General features: G+C 47.7%; 1 protein-coding gene across 1 annotated transcript in view; it reads right to left on the reverse strand.

Annotated features, from left to right (window-relative positions):
• Positions 1-3,809: 3,809 nt before the first annotated feature.
• LOC107124070 (glutamate carboxypeptidase 2-like) overlaps positions 3,810-17,034 on the reverse strand; it is a gene marked incomplete at its 5' end in the record, with an annotated part of 41,108 nt that continues 27,883 nt past the window's right edge. Inside the window, 6 exons of the mRNA XM_015427457.1 lie at positions 3,810-4,434; positions 6,427-6,519; positions 9,754-9,835; positions 11,845-12,109; positions 14,364-14,454; positions 15,047-15,129. Coding sequence (XP_015282943.1) covers positions 4,245-4,434; positions 6,427-6,519; positions 9,754-9,835; positions 11,845-12,109; positions 14,364-14,454; positions 15,047-15,129 — 804 coding nt within the window. The remainder of the gene's footprint in view (positions 4,435-6,426; positions 6,520-9,753; positions 9,836-11,844; positions 12,110-14,363; positions 14,455-15,046; positions 15,130-17,034) is intronic.

Below are 17,034 nucleotides of genomic sequence, written 5' to 3' on the forward strand. Positions count from 1 at the left end.
TCAGCCGTGCCCACCATTTCCCCTAATCTCCTGGAGCCCGGCTTGGTTTGATCGTCATTGCAAGGGATTAGACTTTGTGTGCAAAAGTTGCCATTACACTGGCAGTTTTGATCGTGTGCATCTTTTTAAAAATTGACACCTCATGAAACTGTCATCACAACACAGATCGTCCTAAGCTCTCCTGCGCCAGTAAATCTCACCAGAGGCGTGGTGCGCCAGATGGAACGTCACCTCTGCAAACTGTAGCTGCAAGGACGTCTTGGTATTATTAGATGTCTTGGTCTAATTATTATGTTGCTCTGAAGCAGCAAAACAAAGATTGAGTCGAGTGACACCTTTAAGAGAGTGATTAAAGTGTGGGGTTTGCTGCCAGAGCATGTAGTGATGGCGATAGGGATAAAGAGCTTTAAAAGGGGATTAGACAGATTCATGGAGGATAAGTCTATGAATGGCTACTAGCCATGGTGACTGAGGGGAACCTCCACGTTCAGAGGGACTGATCCTCTGAATCTGAGCCAGGAGGCAACATCAGGGGAAGGCCTCAGCCTCTATGCCCTGTTGTCGACCATCCAGAGGAACTGGTTGGCCACGGTATGAGACAGGATGCTGGACTAGGTGGACCTTGGGTCTGATCCAGCAGGGCCCTTCTGATGTTCTTAAGAACAACAGAGTTTTATTCTGGGCTTAAGCTTTCCTGTGCATGTACATTTCTTCACTTTGCTGCTCTAGGAATCTCCAGAAAATCTGTGGCAAAACCACAGAGTCTCTGGTGACTCCTAGAGTGGTGTCATGATGCCATGCCAGTGGGATGTCTCCCACCACAGTAGGAGATCCGGCAACTCTATGCCCCCAATCATCTGAGGATTGGCGACCTGAGAGAGGGCCTTCTCAGTCATGGTGCCACACCAATGGAACTCCCTTGTTTATATGTTTTATCTAATTGTGACCAATGTTTTAAACGTAGCTATCTATATTGTAAACACGGTTTTGATCGTTTGCCGTCTTAGGGACCCTAAGTTGGATGGAAAGTCCTAATGCAGATGTTTTAGATAAATAAACTAATGAATAATGGGTATGAACAAAGTCTGCAGGCCATGATCTTGCATAGGGAATTTTATTCTTTTAATGGCTATAAATGTCGAGAGTGAAGGACTTTGTGATGTCTCTTTGCACTGAGCACACCGGTACTCCAGAGGAGGCAGTAGAGCTAATAAGATGGGACAGGTCAGAGTCCTCTGTGGACCTCCTCTTGTCTGTTCTGCTGCTCTCTCTTTATTTACCCAGAATGCTAATCTCAGGGATTTCCTTGTATCTGCCTCTTTCTCTTACTTTCTTTGTACTCTCTTTTAACTCCATGAGAACATGTGCTTTCAGTAGCTCTCTCCATCCTATGGTTGGATACGTAGCTGGTATCTTGAAAAGTGAGCAGTGACTCTCGAAAGCTTGCCACAAATTTTGAGTCCATTGACACCTTTAAGACCAGCAAAGTTTAATTCTGGGTATAAGCATTTGTGTGCATGCACACTTCTTCAGATACACTGAAACAGATTTCTCATGCCTTACGTATAGATGGGGGGTTAGTTAGAGTCAAGATGCATAAGTAACTGGGTAATAAGTATAGCTGGGATTGGATTAAAGCAGTTGGTAAAACCTGTGAATGGCAGGCAGTACATCTAGATGAGGTTTGTTGCTTTAGAAAAAGTTCTTCAGATACATTCAGAACTTTTTCTAAAGCAACAAGCCTCATCTAGACTTTCTCCTAAGAGCAGCCTCCACCTTTGGCGAGCACGCAGCCAGCGACCACTGACAATAAAAAACGAAGACTGTATTTAAAAGAGGGACAGAGCCTTAGCTGTATGCAGGGCTATTTTTGGGCAGGAACGCACAGGAACGGAGTTCCGGCTGGCTCCCGAGTTGGCCACACCCAGCAGGAACTCATTAGCATAATAGGCCACACCCAAAAGCAGGAACTCATTAGAATTGGCTACATTAGGGGTGTGTGGCCTAACATGTAAAGGAGTTCCTGCTACAAAAAAGCCCTGGGTTTTGACAACAAACAAGGTAAACAGAATAATAAGCAAAAGGTGGGTGTGGCTGGATGACCACACTTCCAGTAACATGGGGGTGCGGCCTAATATGCTAATGAGCAGTGCAGTCAGGGGTGTGTGGCCTCATATGCTAATGAGTTCCTGCTGTTGGGTGTGGCCTATTATGCTAATGAGTTCCTGCTGGGCTTTTTCTACAAAAAAGAGCCCTGCAGTGAACAGAGTTCCAGACTAAACCTGGGGAGACCCAGGTTCAAATCCCTGCTTGCCCTGAAGCTCACTAACAAGTCTTGGGCCAGACGCTCTCAATCAGATCACAGGATTATTAGGTGGGTAAAATGGGAGACTCACAAGCTCCGTGGAGGAAAAGTCTGATTTAAAAAATGTGACTGACAGATAAAAAGTGGTGGACTCGATTGGGCAAATTAGTCTGATGGCGTCAGTGTCAGCTCGGGAAGACCTCGTGCTTAGGGTTTTTGTGTTTCATACCTCACAGTGGGATCCTTCAGCTTCTCGATGGATCACGTATCTGAAAGTTTCACAGCCACCCCATCCATAGGTAAAGGTAAAGGTTCCGTTGCTCGAAAGCCAGTCGAGTCCGACTCTAGGGTTGCGGTGCTCATCTCCGTTTCAAAGCCGAAGAGCCAGCGCTGTCCGAAGACATTTCCGTGGTCATGTGGCCGGCATGACTAAACACCAAGGCGCATGGAACGCTGTTACCTTCCCACCGAAGTGGTACCTATTTATCTAATTGCAATTTCTTGCTTTCGAACTGCTAGGTTGGCAGGAGCTGGAACTAGAGACGGGAGCTCACTCCGTCATGCGGCACACTCGGGTCTCGAACTGCTGAACTACCGACCTTCCACAGCCTGCAGTTCAGTGTCTTAACCACTTGAGCCACCGCAGCTCCCTACCCCATCCATAGCTCTTTATTAATTTTTTTTTTTAAAAAAAACCTTTCTAAAATGCACACCTCCCAATGAATTTGGGGTACACACGCCTGTAATAAAACTACAGAATTAAAAGATTTTAAAAAGTAGGTTTTAATCCCATCCAAAGTCCTGTGTAACTTCCATTGTTTTTTTTAACTCACAGGTTAAGCATAGCAAGGTTTTCATCCCAGAAAAGCGAATATCAGAAAAATCTGACGTACATCGGTGTGAGCCAACTGTCAAAGCTCGTTCTTCCACTGTTCACTGTCCTTGATGTCATCCTCGAGCCCAGTGGCCAACTCAAGGTTGGGAAATGCCTGAAGATTTGGGATGGAGTCAGAAGAAAGCGGAGTTTGGGGACAGGATGGACCTCAGCAGGGTATAATAATAATAATTCACTGCCACAGGAAGTGGTGGCGGCTACAAGCATGGACGGCTTCAAAAGGGAATTAGATAAGCATATGGAGCAGAGGTCCATCAGTGGCTATTAGCCACAAGGTATAGATAGGGGCTCTGGGGCAAGTGATGCTCTGTCATCTTGGTGCTTGGGGGGGGTCAACAGTGGGAGAGCTTCTAATGTCCTGGCCCCACTGCTGGACCTCCTGATGGCACTGGTATTTCTGGCCACTGTGTGACACAGAGTGTTGGACTGGATGGGCCTTTGGCCTGATCCAACATTGGCGTCTCTTATGTTCTTAATAATAATAATAATAATAATAATAATAATAATAATAATAATAATAATAATACCTTTCGATTTATTGATCGCTCAATCCGGCAGAGCTGCTGGCTCTGAGCGATTTACAGTTCCACTGTTTCACATGAGGGACTAACAATTTCATAGGGGTAAGGGAGGACAACATATAATTCTTTAAATCGCACACATTTTGCGGCCAACGGGGATTTTTGCCACAGAGCACCCACCCACCCCATTTTCTCCAGGGGAACGGATATCTGTGGTCTGGAGTTGCAATTTTGGGGTTTCTCCAGGCGCCACCTGAAGGACGGCACCCCTGTCCTGGGGTTGTTATCCAAACCAAGGCCTTGACCGCAGAAGGAAGGGATTCCACTAATACCGATAGTGATGGAGAAGAATGCCTGCCCTCCCTCTCCTCAAGGCCTCCGAAGATCATTATCAAGACCGTGTGGATTAATCTTAATTCCCTTGAAGGCGGAAGGGATGGGAGGGCCATTTCTAGGGTCACCGGACTCCAAACCGAGCAAGGTTTCACAGGTTGAGGCCACCTCCTCCCAGCCTGTAGTACTTTCATGACGGCTCTCTCAGCGTCCCAGCGGCCGCTTGCACCGTGTAGGCCGCGATGGAGACCTGCCTCTTCACTTCCTCCCAGGCCTTGCGTTGGTCCGCCTGGCTGCCGATATCAAACAAGGCGTCGTAGATCCCCGGAAAGGACACTCCGGCGTACTTGTTGTGGCGGTTGGGAGCAAAGATGATGTGTCTGAGGAGGGGAAAGAACGGCAACAAATGGCCATCAGAGAAACAGCCCGTATGTCTGAGCTCATGGTAACAGCTGGAGCACTGATGACATCACCAAAGCTTCCAGCCCTTTTCCAGGACGAGGGATCTCGTCTTGGATTTCCCTTCGTTCGTCCCGTTTGTAAGTGCATAACTCTCATCTGGAATGAAACTTGCTGCATCTCGCTCAAAACTGATGCAGAGGAACAGGAAGAGCCGATCGCTTGAGCCTCCATTGCTATCTATATTGCTTCCTTTGGGGCTGTCCCATAAAGCTGCCTTAGACTGAGTTAGAAGAAGAAAAAGAGATTGGATTTATACCCCACCCTTCACTACCCAAAGGAGTCTCAGAGCGGCTTACAACCTCCTTTCCCTTCCCCTCCCCACAACAGACACCCTGTGAGGTGGGTGGGGCTGAGAGAGCTCTGACAGAAACTGCTCTTTTTCAAGGACAGCTCTTATCAGAGCTACGGCTTGCTCAACGCCATCCAGCCAGGTGCAAGTGGAGGAGTGGGGAATCAAACCCGGTTCTCCCAGATTAGAGTCCGCGCACTTAACCACTACACCAAACTGGCTCTGGTTCCACTACACCAAAGGGGACTGGTTCATCAAGATCAGCATCGCCTACTCTGACTGGCAGCAGCTCACCAGGGTTTCAGACAGAGGTCTTTCACATCATCTGCCGCCTGAGATCCTTTTCACTGGAGAGGCCCAGGACTGATCCTGGGACCTTCCGCATGCAAAGCATGAAGTCTCCATAACGTTCAGAGAACAGAATGGCCTCAAAAACACACCCGCGATCTAAGCTACTCATTTTGACATAAAGCTTTTACACGAGACGTGAAGCTGCCTTATACTGAATCAGACCATTAGTCCGTCAAAGTCAGCACTGTCTACTCAGACCGGCAACTGCTCCCTGGGGTCTGCGGCAGAGGTCTTTCACATCACCTACTGCCAGATCTTTCTCGAATATGATATTCTGCATATAGTGACTAGTGACACATCCCCATTGGTACTAAATTGGGGCCAGCTGACCAGCAGATTCTCCTTTTCACCCATCCAATAAGTGGAAGCAGGATCCAAAGGCATCGTGGAACTAGATGGGATCAGGCGGCTGAAGTTCTCAAACCATAATCACTAACCTGTCCCTTTTTTTAGTAAGCCTCCTCCGTTAAAAGTGGTTTCCTTCAGCCCTGACCTGGATAGCCCAGGCGAGCCCAATCTCGTCAGATCTCAGAAGGTAAGCAAGATCGACTCTGGCAAGTACTTGGATGGGAGACCTCCTTGGAAGACCAGCAGTCGGGAGGCAGGGGCAGGCTTTATTCAGCCACCTCTCTGAATATCCTCCAGTCCCCTAGTAGGGGTCAGTCACCAGAGGTCACCATGACTTCCAGGTGTGCACACACACACGCACGTATGAAAAATACAAACAAACGTAGTTTCCTTCCACAGAGAAGGTATAAGAGCAGTGGTGGAACATCTGCTTTGGGTTCCTGCTGTCTCCGGTTATGGGACAGAGCTGCATGGAAATCCACAGAGAGAATGCAGGCTGAATGGATCCAGGCTGAACTTGCCTTTTCAACCAACCATGCATAATGGGAGCGAGCTCTACTTGTGGTCCTCTTTGATACACACCCCTGCCATTTTGTGCACACAGGGGAATGCACATATTTTTCCATGTGCATACATCTTTGGTACATGTCAGCCCTTACTCTCAGAAACTCAGTATTTCCATAACTCAGTCTGCAGGTATCGTGTTATAGTAACAACTGTCCGTAGTGGATTGAGTAATGGTACTGTTGTCGTGGTCCAAATCTGAAGCTGCTCTCAGTGATGCAACTGCGAATCTCTCTAGATGTACTGTTCTTGCAAAGAGAATCCAGTTCTGTTTTAAACAGAAACCAATGAGTACAGAAAAGCCTATGGGCTTCAAAAGCAGGGAGAGGACAAAAGGCTTTTCATCATATCCCCTTACCTGTAAAACGGCGTGCCAGGTAAACCAAGAGGATCAATAAATGCTCTTTCCAGAAACATCAGCTGGTCGTTCCGAGATCTCACTGCAAGCAGGCTGAAAATCAGACCATGGGGATAGATGTTATTGCTTTACAAGCACAGCCGTATGCTAAACAAATCTAAATAGATGGAGAATTATATGTGAGTCGTACCCATGCAGTCCATGGAGTTCTTGTATTAAAACACCTTGTCATAGTCCCAATCGCCTTGACATGATTCAGTTGAAGATAACACTAATACCATCATGCCTGACTCTCACTGTGCTCCAAATATGTTCATTCATTTTTTTTATGTTTAGTTACATATTGATCGATATATGTATTACATATTTATCCTGTCCCTTCTCCAAGGCATTCAGGGTTCTCACCTTCTCTATTTTACACCCAACAACCCAGTGTGATAAGTTGGGCTGCAAGAGAGTGATTGGCCCAAGGTCACACAGTGAGGTTTATGGATGAATGGGGATTTGAACCCAGGTCTCCGAACCTGATAGTCTAACCACTATACCACTCTTCAACATTTTTGCACATGGATGGTTTCTGACAAAAACAAACAGAATCAGTTAACTTATTAAAACTCTGTGGGTCCAAAAAGCAGCATAGACCGTGGAAAGTAGGCAAAACAGCACAAAAAGTATAAACCACCACAAAGCATAAAAAGCAGAAATGGTACACAACAATGCAACGTGAGAAACCAACACATAAAATAAACTGGTCAGCAGCAAAAGATAAGGAGCAAAGTTTGGTGTAGTGGTTAGGAGCATGGCCTCTAATCTGGGGAAATCGGGTTTGATTCCCCACTCCTCCACATGCAGCTGCTGGTGTGACTTTGGGTCAGTCACAAGCTCTTTCAGAGCTGTTCTCTCAGAAGCAGCCCTCAAAAGAGCTCTCTCAGCCCCACCTACCTCACAGAGTATCTGTTGTGGGGAAGGGAAGGGGAGACTCCTTCGGGTAGTGAAGGGTGGGGTATAAATCCAATCTCGTTTTCTTCTTTTGCCTGAAGCCAAGACATTAACCAGCCAGGAAGGATTTTGAGGGGGATAAGTTGTTTATTTGCTTGTCTGTTTATTATACTTTGACTGTTTCTCCAATAGGGACCCCAAGTGGCAGACATAGTTCTCCTCTCCATTTTATCTTCATAACAACCCTGCAGAGTAGGCTGAGAGAGTGTGACTGGACCACGGTTGCCCAGAAACCTTCCATGGCAGAGTAGGGATCCCAACCTGGGTCTCTCAGATCTTGGTCAGACACTCTAGCGACTGCACCACACTGGCTCTGTGAAATGGCGTCCCACAGTTCAGGCGCCAAAACTGAAATGCGGCTGTCCTTCATGGCCTCCAAACGCACTTAAAACTAAAGGTAAAGGTAAAGGTTCCCTTGCTTGAAAGCCAGTCGAGTCCGACTCTAGGGTGGCGGTGCTCATCTCCGTTTCAAAGCCGAAGAGCCAGCGCTGTCCGAAGACGTTTCCGTGGTCATGTGGCCGGCATGACTAAACACCAAGGTGCACGGAACGCTGTTGCCTTCCCACCAAAGTGGTACCTATTTATCTACTTGCAATTTCTTGCTTTCGAACTGCTAGGTTGGCAGGAGCTGGAACAAGAGACGGGCGCTCACTCTGTCATGCGGCACACTCGGGTCTCGAACTGCTGAACTACTGACCTTCCACAGCCTGCAGTTCAGCGTCTTAACCACTTGAGCCACCACAGCTTAAAACTACCAGTCAATAAAAGAAATAGGGGAAAAAACCCTACCAATCAATAAAGTAAAAGAAATAAAAGGATGGTGGCTGGCTGAAGCAGCTGGCTTGCGTTACCCAGCAGCTGGCCTGTAGCTACAGTGGGGCTATTGAGGGCTCTGTCCCCTTCCTTAAAGGGCCCCTGCTTCTTCACAAAAGCATTTAAAGGGGAGGGAGAGGGGGGTGTTCCACCCGCTTTCATTATGGCAAATAATGGCAACCCCACCTAGAAAATAATTGTCCCACAAGCCACAAAATCCTGTCTGCCAGCAGCCTTGTGCAGACAGCATGTGGTGTAGAAGCATCATTACTGGAAGAGAAAGGAGCAGAATCATACCCTGTGACCCTGCTGTCAAACAGAGAGTGTCCTTAGGTGCTGCCCTTCAGTGACCACTTGAAGACAACCACCTGCAGGGCTCTACTGGTAGCAGGAGCTCCTTTGCATATTAGGCCACACACCCCTAGTGTAGCCAATCCTCCAAGAGCTTACAGTAGCCCCAGTAAGAAGAGCTCTGTAAGCTCTTGGAGGATTGGCTACACTAGGGGTGTGTGGCCTGATATGCAAAGGAGCTCCTGCTACCAGTAGAGCCCTCAAAGTCAGTATGTCTGCTCTGATTGGCAGCAGCTTTTCCAGGGTCTCAGGCAGAGGTCTTTCACATCACCTACTGCCGGTCCTTTCAACTGGAGATGCCGGGGATTGAACCTGGGGCCTTCTGCCTGCCCGGCAGAGGATCTTCTACTGAGCCACAGCCCCTCCCAGAAACATGATACCTGAACACATGAAGCTGCTCTATACCTAATTAAACCATTGGTTCATCAAGGTCAGTACTGTCTTCTCGGACTGGTAGTGGCTCTCCAGGGTCCCAAGCTGAGGTCTTTCACATCATCTCTTGCCTGGTCCTTTTAACGGGAGATGCTGAGGACTGAGCCTGGGGCCTTCTGCATGCCACGCAGAGGCTCTTCCACTGAGTCCAGCCCCTTCTTAAATGCCCATTGGTCTTTAGAAAGTAGCCCCCTGGGAAGGTGGGAAGGGGGACCTCCCCAACAGAATTCTCTCTGGCTCTTGAGATATGGCTATCTTTTGCATACATTTATCCAGGGGTCTTTTCCTGCAGGAGCGCACAGGAGCGGAGCTCCGGCAGTAAAGAGCCCAGGGGGCGGGCACATGCAACAAGCCCCACCCCCTGCTCCCAGCAGCCCTCAGTCAGAGCAAGAAGCAGCCAGGTAAGTTGCAGAGCCCCATCCAAAACAGTCCAGTAAGACCAAGTTTTATTCAGGTACAAGCTCTCCCTCCTCTGTGAGGACAGATCTGCATGTCCCCCCCCCCAGTAGCTAGCAATCCAAAACAGTGGTGGGTGTTGCCTTTTGACACACTTCCGGTGATGTCAGGGGGTGTGGCATATGCAAATAAGTTATGCTAATGAGTTATGCTAATGAGCTCCTGCACCTCTTTTTCTACGAAATGACCCCTGCATTTATCAATTAATTCAGGACAGAAGGAGGGTTATGTGCAAGGGATGAATGGTTTCGCTGGCCAAGGACGTATCAGACCTACTTTCTGGTATCCAGCTGCTGCAGCCTCCTGTGAAAGTCAATGGCAGCTTCTGAAAAATTCGTCACTGCAGACAAAAGCGGATCTGCAAGAATGAGAAGGAAAGGCACTGAGTGCTGGATTCTGGGCTTCATGTTTCTACATCTGCGGCATCTGCATAGGTAGAGGATGCAAACTCAGGTGAATCACCCAGATCCGTTTGCCAGAGGGGAGACTTCAAAGGAACACGGATCCCTCAAAGACAAGCAAGGGATCTGCAAGTGGTGACCGCTGGGCCGAAACCAGATATGGAGAGGGAATCTGGGGTGGGTCTATGGGACTGGCAGGCAAACCACTTTGAACAGTTATGAACAAACCCTCTCTCCTCTTTACTTAAAATTGTCTTCTAGCACATGAATGTGTGAAGCCGCTTTATAGTGAGTGAACAGCTGCGGGGAGCAGAAAGCAGGGTTTCCAAAAAGCCGAGTGGCAGGGATTGCTGCTCAGCTGTTTGGTTTAAATGACTCCAAGCAATTTAAATCCTGCTTTCTGCTCCCCGTGAACAGCTGTGGGGAGCAGAAAGCAGGATTTAAATTGCTTGGAGTCATTTAAACCAAACAGCTGAGTGGCGGGGAGCTCCCTGCCACTCACTGTTTTTCTTGAAGAACAGAAAGCAAGGGTTTACTCTGCTCTTCACGAACCGCCTCGAAGTGCATCAAAATTCACGGAAGTTCTTCAATCCATGAACATCACTTTGTGAACCACAAACTGGCCAAAATCTGCAACGAACTTCAGCATCAGCCTGATCCTGCCCATCCCTAATATTGTCTACTGTGACTGGCAGCTGTTCTCCAGGGTCTCAAGCAGAGGTTTTCCCCAGCCTGCAATCCTCTATATGAAGACTGAATCTGGCACAATCTGTGCCACTGAGTGCCTTGCAGACCAGGGCTTTCTCATTAGTCCTGGCAAAAAATAATAATAATCAGTGTTGCAGTGTTGGCCTGGGAGACCCTGTTCTTCCTTACCCAAGGAGGATCTATGTAACAAGTGCATAAATTTGTTCAGGAGAGCCACAGAGGAACTCTTCTACAGAGGCAATAAGGTAGCACTGTACAAAATAATTCCTAAAGTTACTTGGACACATTATTAGGGACTGAAGTCTATACTACTGTGCATAGTTTGCTGTAAGCTGGATCCAGCTTTGTAATCTTGCACCATTTAATGTGTCACATTAACACTTATGCTTTGATTCAGTTCTGTATTTTAGATTTCTGGCATAAGGACATATGAGCATAAGAGAAGCCATGTTGGATCAGGCCAATGGCCCATCCAGTCCAACACTCTGTGTCACACGGTAGCCAAAACTCAGGTACCATCAGGAGGTCCACCAGTGGGGCCAGAATGCCAGAAGACGTCCCACTGTTGCCCACCAAGCACCAAGAATAAAGAGCATCACTGCCCCAGACATACTGTTGCCTCTATAAAGGTAAAGGTTCCCTTGCTCGAAAGCCAGTCGAATCCGACTCTAGGGTTGCGGTGCTCATCTCTGTTTCAAAGCCGAAGAGCCAGTGCTGTCCGAAGACGTTTCCGTGGTCATGTGGCCGGCATGACTAAACACCAAGGCGCACGGAACGCTGTTACCTTCCCACCGAAGTGGTACCTATTTATCTACTTGCAATTTCTTGCTTTCGAACTGCTAGGTTGGCAGGAGCTGGAACTAGAGACGGGTGCTCACTCTGTCATGCGGCACCCGGGTCTCGAACTGCTGAACTACCGACCTTCCACAGCCTGCAGTTCAGCGTCTTAACCACTTGAGCCACCGCAGCTCCTCTATACCAAGTGGCTAATAGCTACAGATGGACCTCTGTTCCATATGTTCTACAATCCTAAATACTATTTCATTGTTTAATGAATGTTTCATCCTGGTGACTGTATTGACTCACTCTGTGTAATCTGCCTCGAGTACTAATGAGAAAGGCAACCTGTAAATAATGTAAATAAATAATTTAAAAAAAACCTTTAGCTTTTCGAAGCAACACTCTATGGCTCTTTAGGAAATTCCACTTCATTCTTCGAGAGCTGCAAGCTGATTGGTGCACACCCAATGATACGTACCCAATGATATGCCATATGCTGTCACTTCTGTCGGATATTTCTGTGTCATGTTGTAAATCACACGAGCGTAGCTCTTTAATGCTTCTGCATAATCCCGGCAGTCGAAAGGAAGGACGAGGGAGTCGGCCAGCTCAAAAACCATCCCTCCCCGGACCTGGGCCACAGCCTGGTGGTTCTTGAAAGTGGGGTCATAAAACCGCTTCACAATCTCATAGGTCTCATAGACACTGTGATAAACCGGGTAGCTGCTAAATTTGTCCACTTTCTGGAAAAAAGAAACATGACAACAAGTGAACACACACCTTTTCCTGAGAGCTCCTCCAGGTTTGCAGAAGTCTAAATTGTAGCCCTGGGCTATAACAGGTTGAAATTTTTGATGAGCAAGTCAGAGCTGATTTATGGTGACCCCCTTGGGGTTTTCAGGTAAGAGAGGTGATTTGCCATTACCTGCCTCTATGTAGCAATTGTGGACTTCACTTAGTGGTCTCCCTTCCAAGAGCCAGTTTGGTGTAGTGGTTAAGAGTGGTGGATGCTAATCTGGGAGAACCAGGTTTGATTCCCCTCTCCACCACATGCAGCTACTGGTGTGACTTTGGGTCAGTCACAGTTCTTGCAGAGCCTGTTCTCTCAAGAGCAGTCCTCGAAAGAGCTCTCTCAGGCCCACCTACCTCACAGGGTGTCTGTTGCGGGGAGGGGGCGGGAAAGGAGATTGTAAGCTGCTCTTAGACTCTGAGCGGAGGGCGGGGTATAAATCCAATCTCTTCTTCTTCTACAAGTACTAACCAGGGCCGACCCTGCTTAGCTTCCAAGAACTAACGAGATCGGTCTAGCCTGGGCCATCCATGTGTAGCCATCCACTTTTCTTTTGGTTCCACTTGTTTGGTGAAGGAAAAGGGGGCCGCACCAAGCCAAAATGGAGACGAAGAAACAAACTGGTGCAGGGGGGACACAGAATCTTTGACAATGATACAACCCCTATGTGTTTTGTGGAGCTGCGGTGGCTCAAGTGGTTAAGACGCTGAACTGCAGGCTGTGGAAGGTCAGTAGTTCAGCAGTTCGAGACCCGAGTGTGCCGCATGATGGAGTGAGCTCCCGTCTCTAGTTTCAGCTCCTGCCAACCTAGCAGTTCGAAAGCAAGACATTGCAATTAGATAAATAGGTACCGCTTTGGTGGGAAGGTAATAGCATTCCGTGCGCCTTGGTGTTTAGTCATCATGCCGGCCACATGACCACGGAAACGTCTTCGGACAGCGCTGGCTCTTCGGCTTGGAAAAGGAGATGAGCACTGTAACCTAGAGTCGGACTCGACTGGCTTTCGAGCAAGGGAAACCTTTACCTTTTAATGTGTTTTGTGTGCAGCTTCGTCAGGGGGAATCTTTCAGATTCTTTTTAGTTCCACTCCCATACATACACTAGAACACTGAAAGATTCCCCCTAACGAAGCTGTATGTGAAACGGCATGCAGGGGTTGTATATTGATTAAAGAAGTCGTCAAAGTAGTGACAGACTTCACGTTCCTGGGATCCCAGATCACCACAGACTGTGACAGCAGCCATGAAATTAAAAGACGCCTGCTCCTTGGGAGGAAAGCGATGGCGAACCTAAACAGTAGAGACATCACCCTGCCAACAAAAGTCCGCATGGTCAAAGCAATGGTATTCCCAGTAGTCATGTATGGCTGCGAGAGTTGGACTATAAGGAAGGCCGAGCGCTGAAGAATAGATTCTTTTGAACTATGGTGCTGGAGAAGACTCTTGAGAGTCCCTTGGACTACAAGAAGATCAAATCCGTCAGTCCTCAAAGAAATCAACCCTGACTGTTCCCTGGAAGGCCAGATAATGAAACTGAAGCTCAAATACTTTGGCCACCAAATGAGAAGGGAGCACTCCCTGGAGAAGACCCTGATGCTGGGAAAGATTGAAGGTCAAAGAAGACGGGGACGGCAAAGGATGAGATGGTTAGACAGTGTCATCAACGCAACGAACATGAAATTGAGCAAACTTCAGAGGACGGCGGAAAACAGGAAGGCCTGGCGTGATCTGGTCCATGGGGTCACAAAGAGTCGGACTCGACTATGCGACTGAACAACAACAAAAGCACCGTAGAGACCAACAATATTTCCAGGGTAGAAGCTTTTGAGAAGATCTGACAATGGGAGCTTTGGTGCTCGAAAGCTTTTACCCCCAGAATCTTGTTGGCCACTGCAGCACTACTGGACTCAAATCTGGTTCTGGTTTGCTTTTGTTTCCACTTGTTTGACACCAGCATCTGGTTTTCAGGGATACACTGCCTCTGAATACAGAAGTTCCATCTACGTCCCATGCCTTAGTATCATTCATTTACAAAAGACTCTATGCCAACTTTCTGCCCAATGATGGCCAAATAGGTGGCTAACAAAACAAAACGTTATAAAAACGTATCATAAAAACAAAACTAAAAGACATATTAAAAGCATATGAAACAGCAATTAGGGTAGGTTAGCAAAAGAGATGCAGCTGTTTTTTTAAAAAAAGGCTTACCCAATTTTTAGTGTAACGAGCTCTGCCGGACGCAATTCCCAGCCTCTGGAAAAAGACTTCGAAATCGTTGCCTGAACCGAGTTTGTTGATCCTTTTGAGAAGACAAAGAAGTGGAAGGACGGCTGTGTAAAAATTTGGTGTTTTATCATTTAAAGGCAATACGGTACAGTTAGTGACCCTGATCCACAACTCTTCCTGCATAGAGTGGGCACCGCTGGGTGCCAAGTCCAGGTTGGGAATTTCCTGGAGATTTGGGGGTGGAGCCTAGGAATGGCTTCTCTTCTCTTCACACATCGGGGTCCAGCGGAAGCTGGGAAGACTGAACTGTCTTGGCTCAGCCCCGGCTCATTTTGTGGAAGACGCTTGCAGTAGCTGTTGAGCCCCAAGCCTGGTCTTTGTGCCAGACCAGCAAGTATAGGAAAGAACTCCCATCTCTGCAAGAAATCATGACTGCTTGACCCCCACTTTGGGGGAAGCCATTTTTCTCCAGGTCAGTTTGGCCAGGGATCCTGGAGGTTTTTTTGCCATCTTCTGGGCATGGAGTAGGGGTCACTGGGGGTGTGGGGGAGAGGTAGTTGCGAATTTCCTGCATTGTGCAAGAGGTTGGACTAGATGACCCTGGAGGTCCCTTCCAGCTCTATGATTCTATGACGTTATTAACCCCCCCCCCCTTCAGCATTTACCAGGGGACATCCTTCCATGGATTTTTCTTCAACCAGCTTTCGTAAAGAGATCTGCCTTCGAACCCTTCGTCAGGGCTTGGGATCTAAGGGAGACACAAACAGATTTTGTGTACATGAAAGCTGAAGAGATTGACACACACACACACACGGGTCACACTAGAAAAAGAACACACACCCGAGCACACAGACCAGCCTTATAGTGAATCAGACTACTGGTCTATCAAGATCTGTTAGCAGTCAGATCCCTCCTTCCACAGAGGGGCAGTTTATTGGTTAGAGACATAAACACGCTTCTTTAATGCCACCCCAAAATCATATGTGTAGGGCATTGCCTGGCCTAAAATTAAACAAAATGGATGCCAACCAGGTAAGAGCCTGGAAAAGTATTTTTTAAGTTGAGTCAGAAGCTGATTGGCTAATGCCCCCCTCCACACCCTGGAGAGATGCATAACTATAAGACAATGGGTCTCCCAGGACCTATTGACTCACAGCTAGACTAATTCCATCAACGTCTCACCTTGCTTCCTCTGCTTACACTTACATTAATCAAGCAACAATCAACACTCAGTTCTATTCACCCAGCCCATTAGCTCTTCCTGTCCAGTACTTACAGGGTCATCAAGCCTCTCCCAAATCATTGTCCATCCGCAGTAAGCCCATCAAGGTATTGTTTTGGGATCATGTCACCCCTGCTTGAGGGTCTGTTTCCCCCTATAACTGACACCCTGCTCCATAGCAGTGTATGTGTGTTCCTGGTACCAACAGATTGCACCTCCATTTTTTGGGTTTCTTCTCTTCTCCCTGTGAAACACTGGTCATTTCACTGCTGCCTCCATGGACCTCCACAAAATCTGATAATTACAGTCCTTTCCCCCCTCAACTCCTTCCACTCCTCCCTAATTTTAGCTAGCTTGTGTGTGTGTTTCCAGTGTGTTTGTATGCATGTTTTATCCTTTTATTCTCTTTTAATAAAACTCATTTCTGGTTGAACTTCTGCCTGGTTTATATGAGAGTTCTCTTAAAGGGGAAAAAATCCAGGTATACATTGGTGGAGATCCCAGCTACCCGCCTCTTGCTCTGTCTCCTTAAGCTAATTGCCCCCCCAACTAAATAGGAGACTGCCTCTTTGGTACCAAAAGAGGTCTTTCACATTACCTACTATTTGATTTTATTTTTTTTACTGGAAATGCCGGGGATTGAACCTATGACCTTCTAAATAGGAGACTGCCTCTTTGGGTAACATATTGTCTAGAAGAAGAAGAGATTGGATTTATACCCCGCCCTTCACTTGGAGTCTCAGAGCGGCTTACAAACTCCTTTCCCTTCCCCTCCTGTAAACCCCGTGAGGTGGGTGGGGCTGAGAGAACTCTGACACAAACTGTTCTTTTTCAAGGACAGCTGTGCCAGAGCTTGTGACTGACCCAAGGTCACATCAGTAGGTGCAAGTGGAGGAGTGGGGAATCAAACCCGGTTCTCCCAGATTAGAGTCCGCGCACTTAACCACGACACCAAAGTGGCTCTCCAAAGGTAGAGGTCTTTTACATTACCTACTACTTGATTTTATTTTTTTTACTGGAAATGCTGGGGATTGAACCTATGACCTTCTACATGCCAAGCAGGTGCTCTACCACTGAGCCATGGAAGGGAGAAGGGAACACAGTGTAAGAAGGCACTGTCTGATATTTGGAAGGGGACAGCAGAAGGCAACTGTCAGCTGATCTCCCAGCCCACCTGGGATGCAGGAAGAAGCTGGGGGGGCAGAATAGAAGACAAGCAGCAGATCTCCCACCCTACTTGGGACATAGAAAGAAGCAGGGGCGGGGGACAGTACAGAAGCCGACTTCCAGTTGATCTCTCCTGATCTGCATAGGTTCTGCTTCTGTTCTCCCCTCCGAGTTTCAGTTTGTGAGCTCTCCCCCCCCCCCAGTTTTTGGCTGTGTTCCTGCAACAGGGAGTGCAAGAGCAGAAGCAGACAGAGGGGATCAGTT

The sequence above is a fragment of the Gekko japonicus genome, unplaced genomic scaffold, assembly GCF_001447785.1.
Source record: "Gekko japonicus isolate JY-2015 unplaced genomic scaffold, Gekko_japonicus_V1.1 scaffold3076, whole genome shotgun sequence".
In the NCBI taxonomy this organism is placed as follows: domain Eukaryota; kingdom Metazoa; phylum Chordata; class Lepidosauria; order Squamata; family Gekkonidae; genus Gekko; species Gekko japonicus.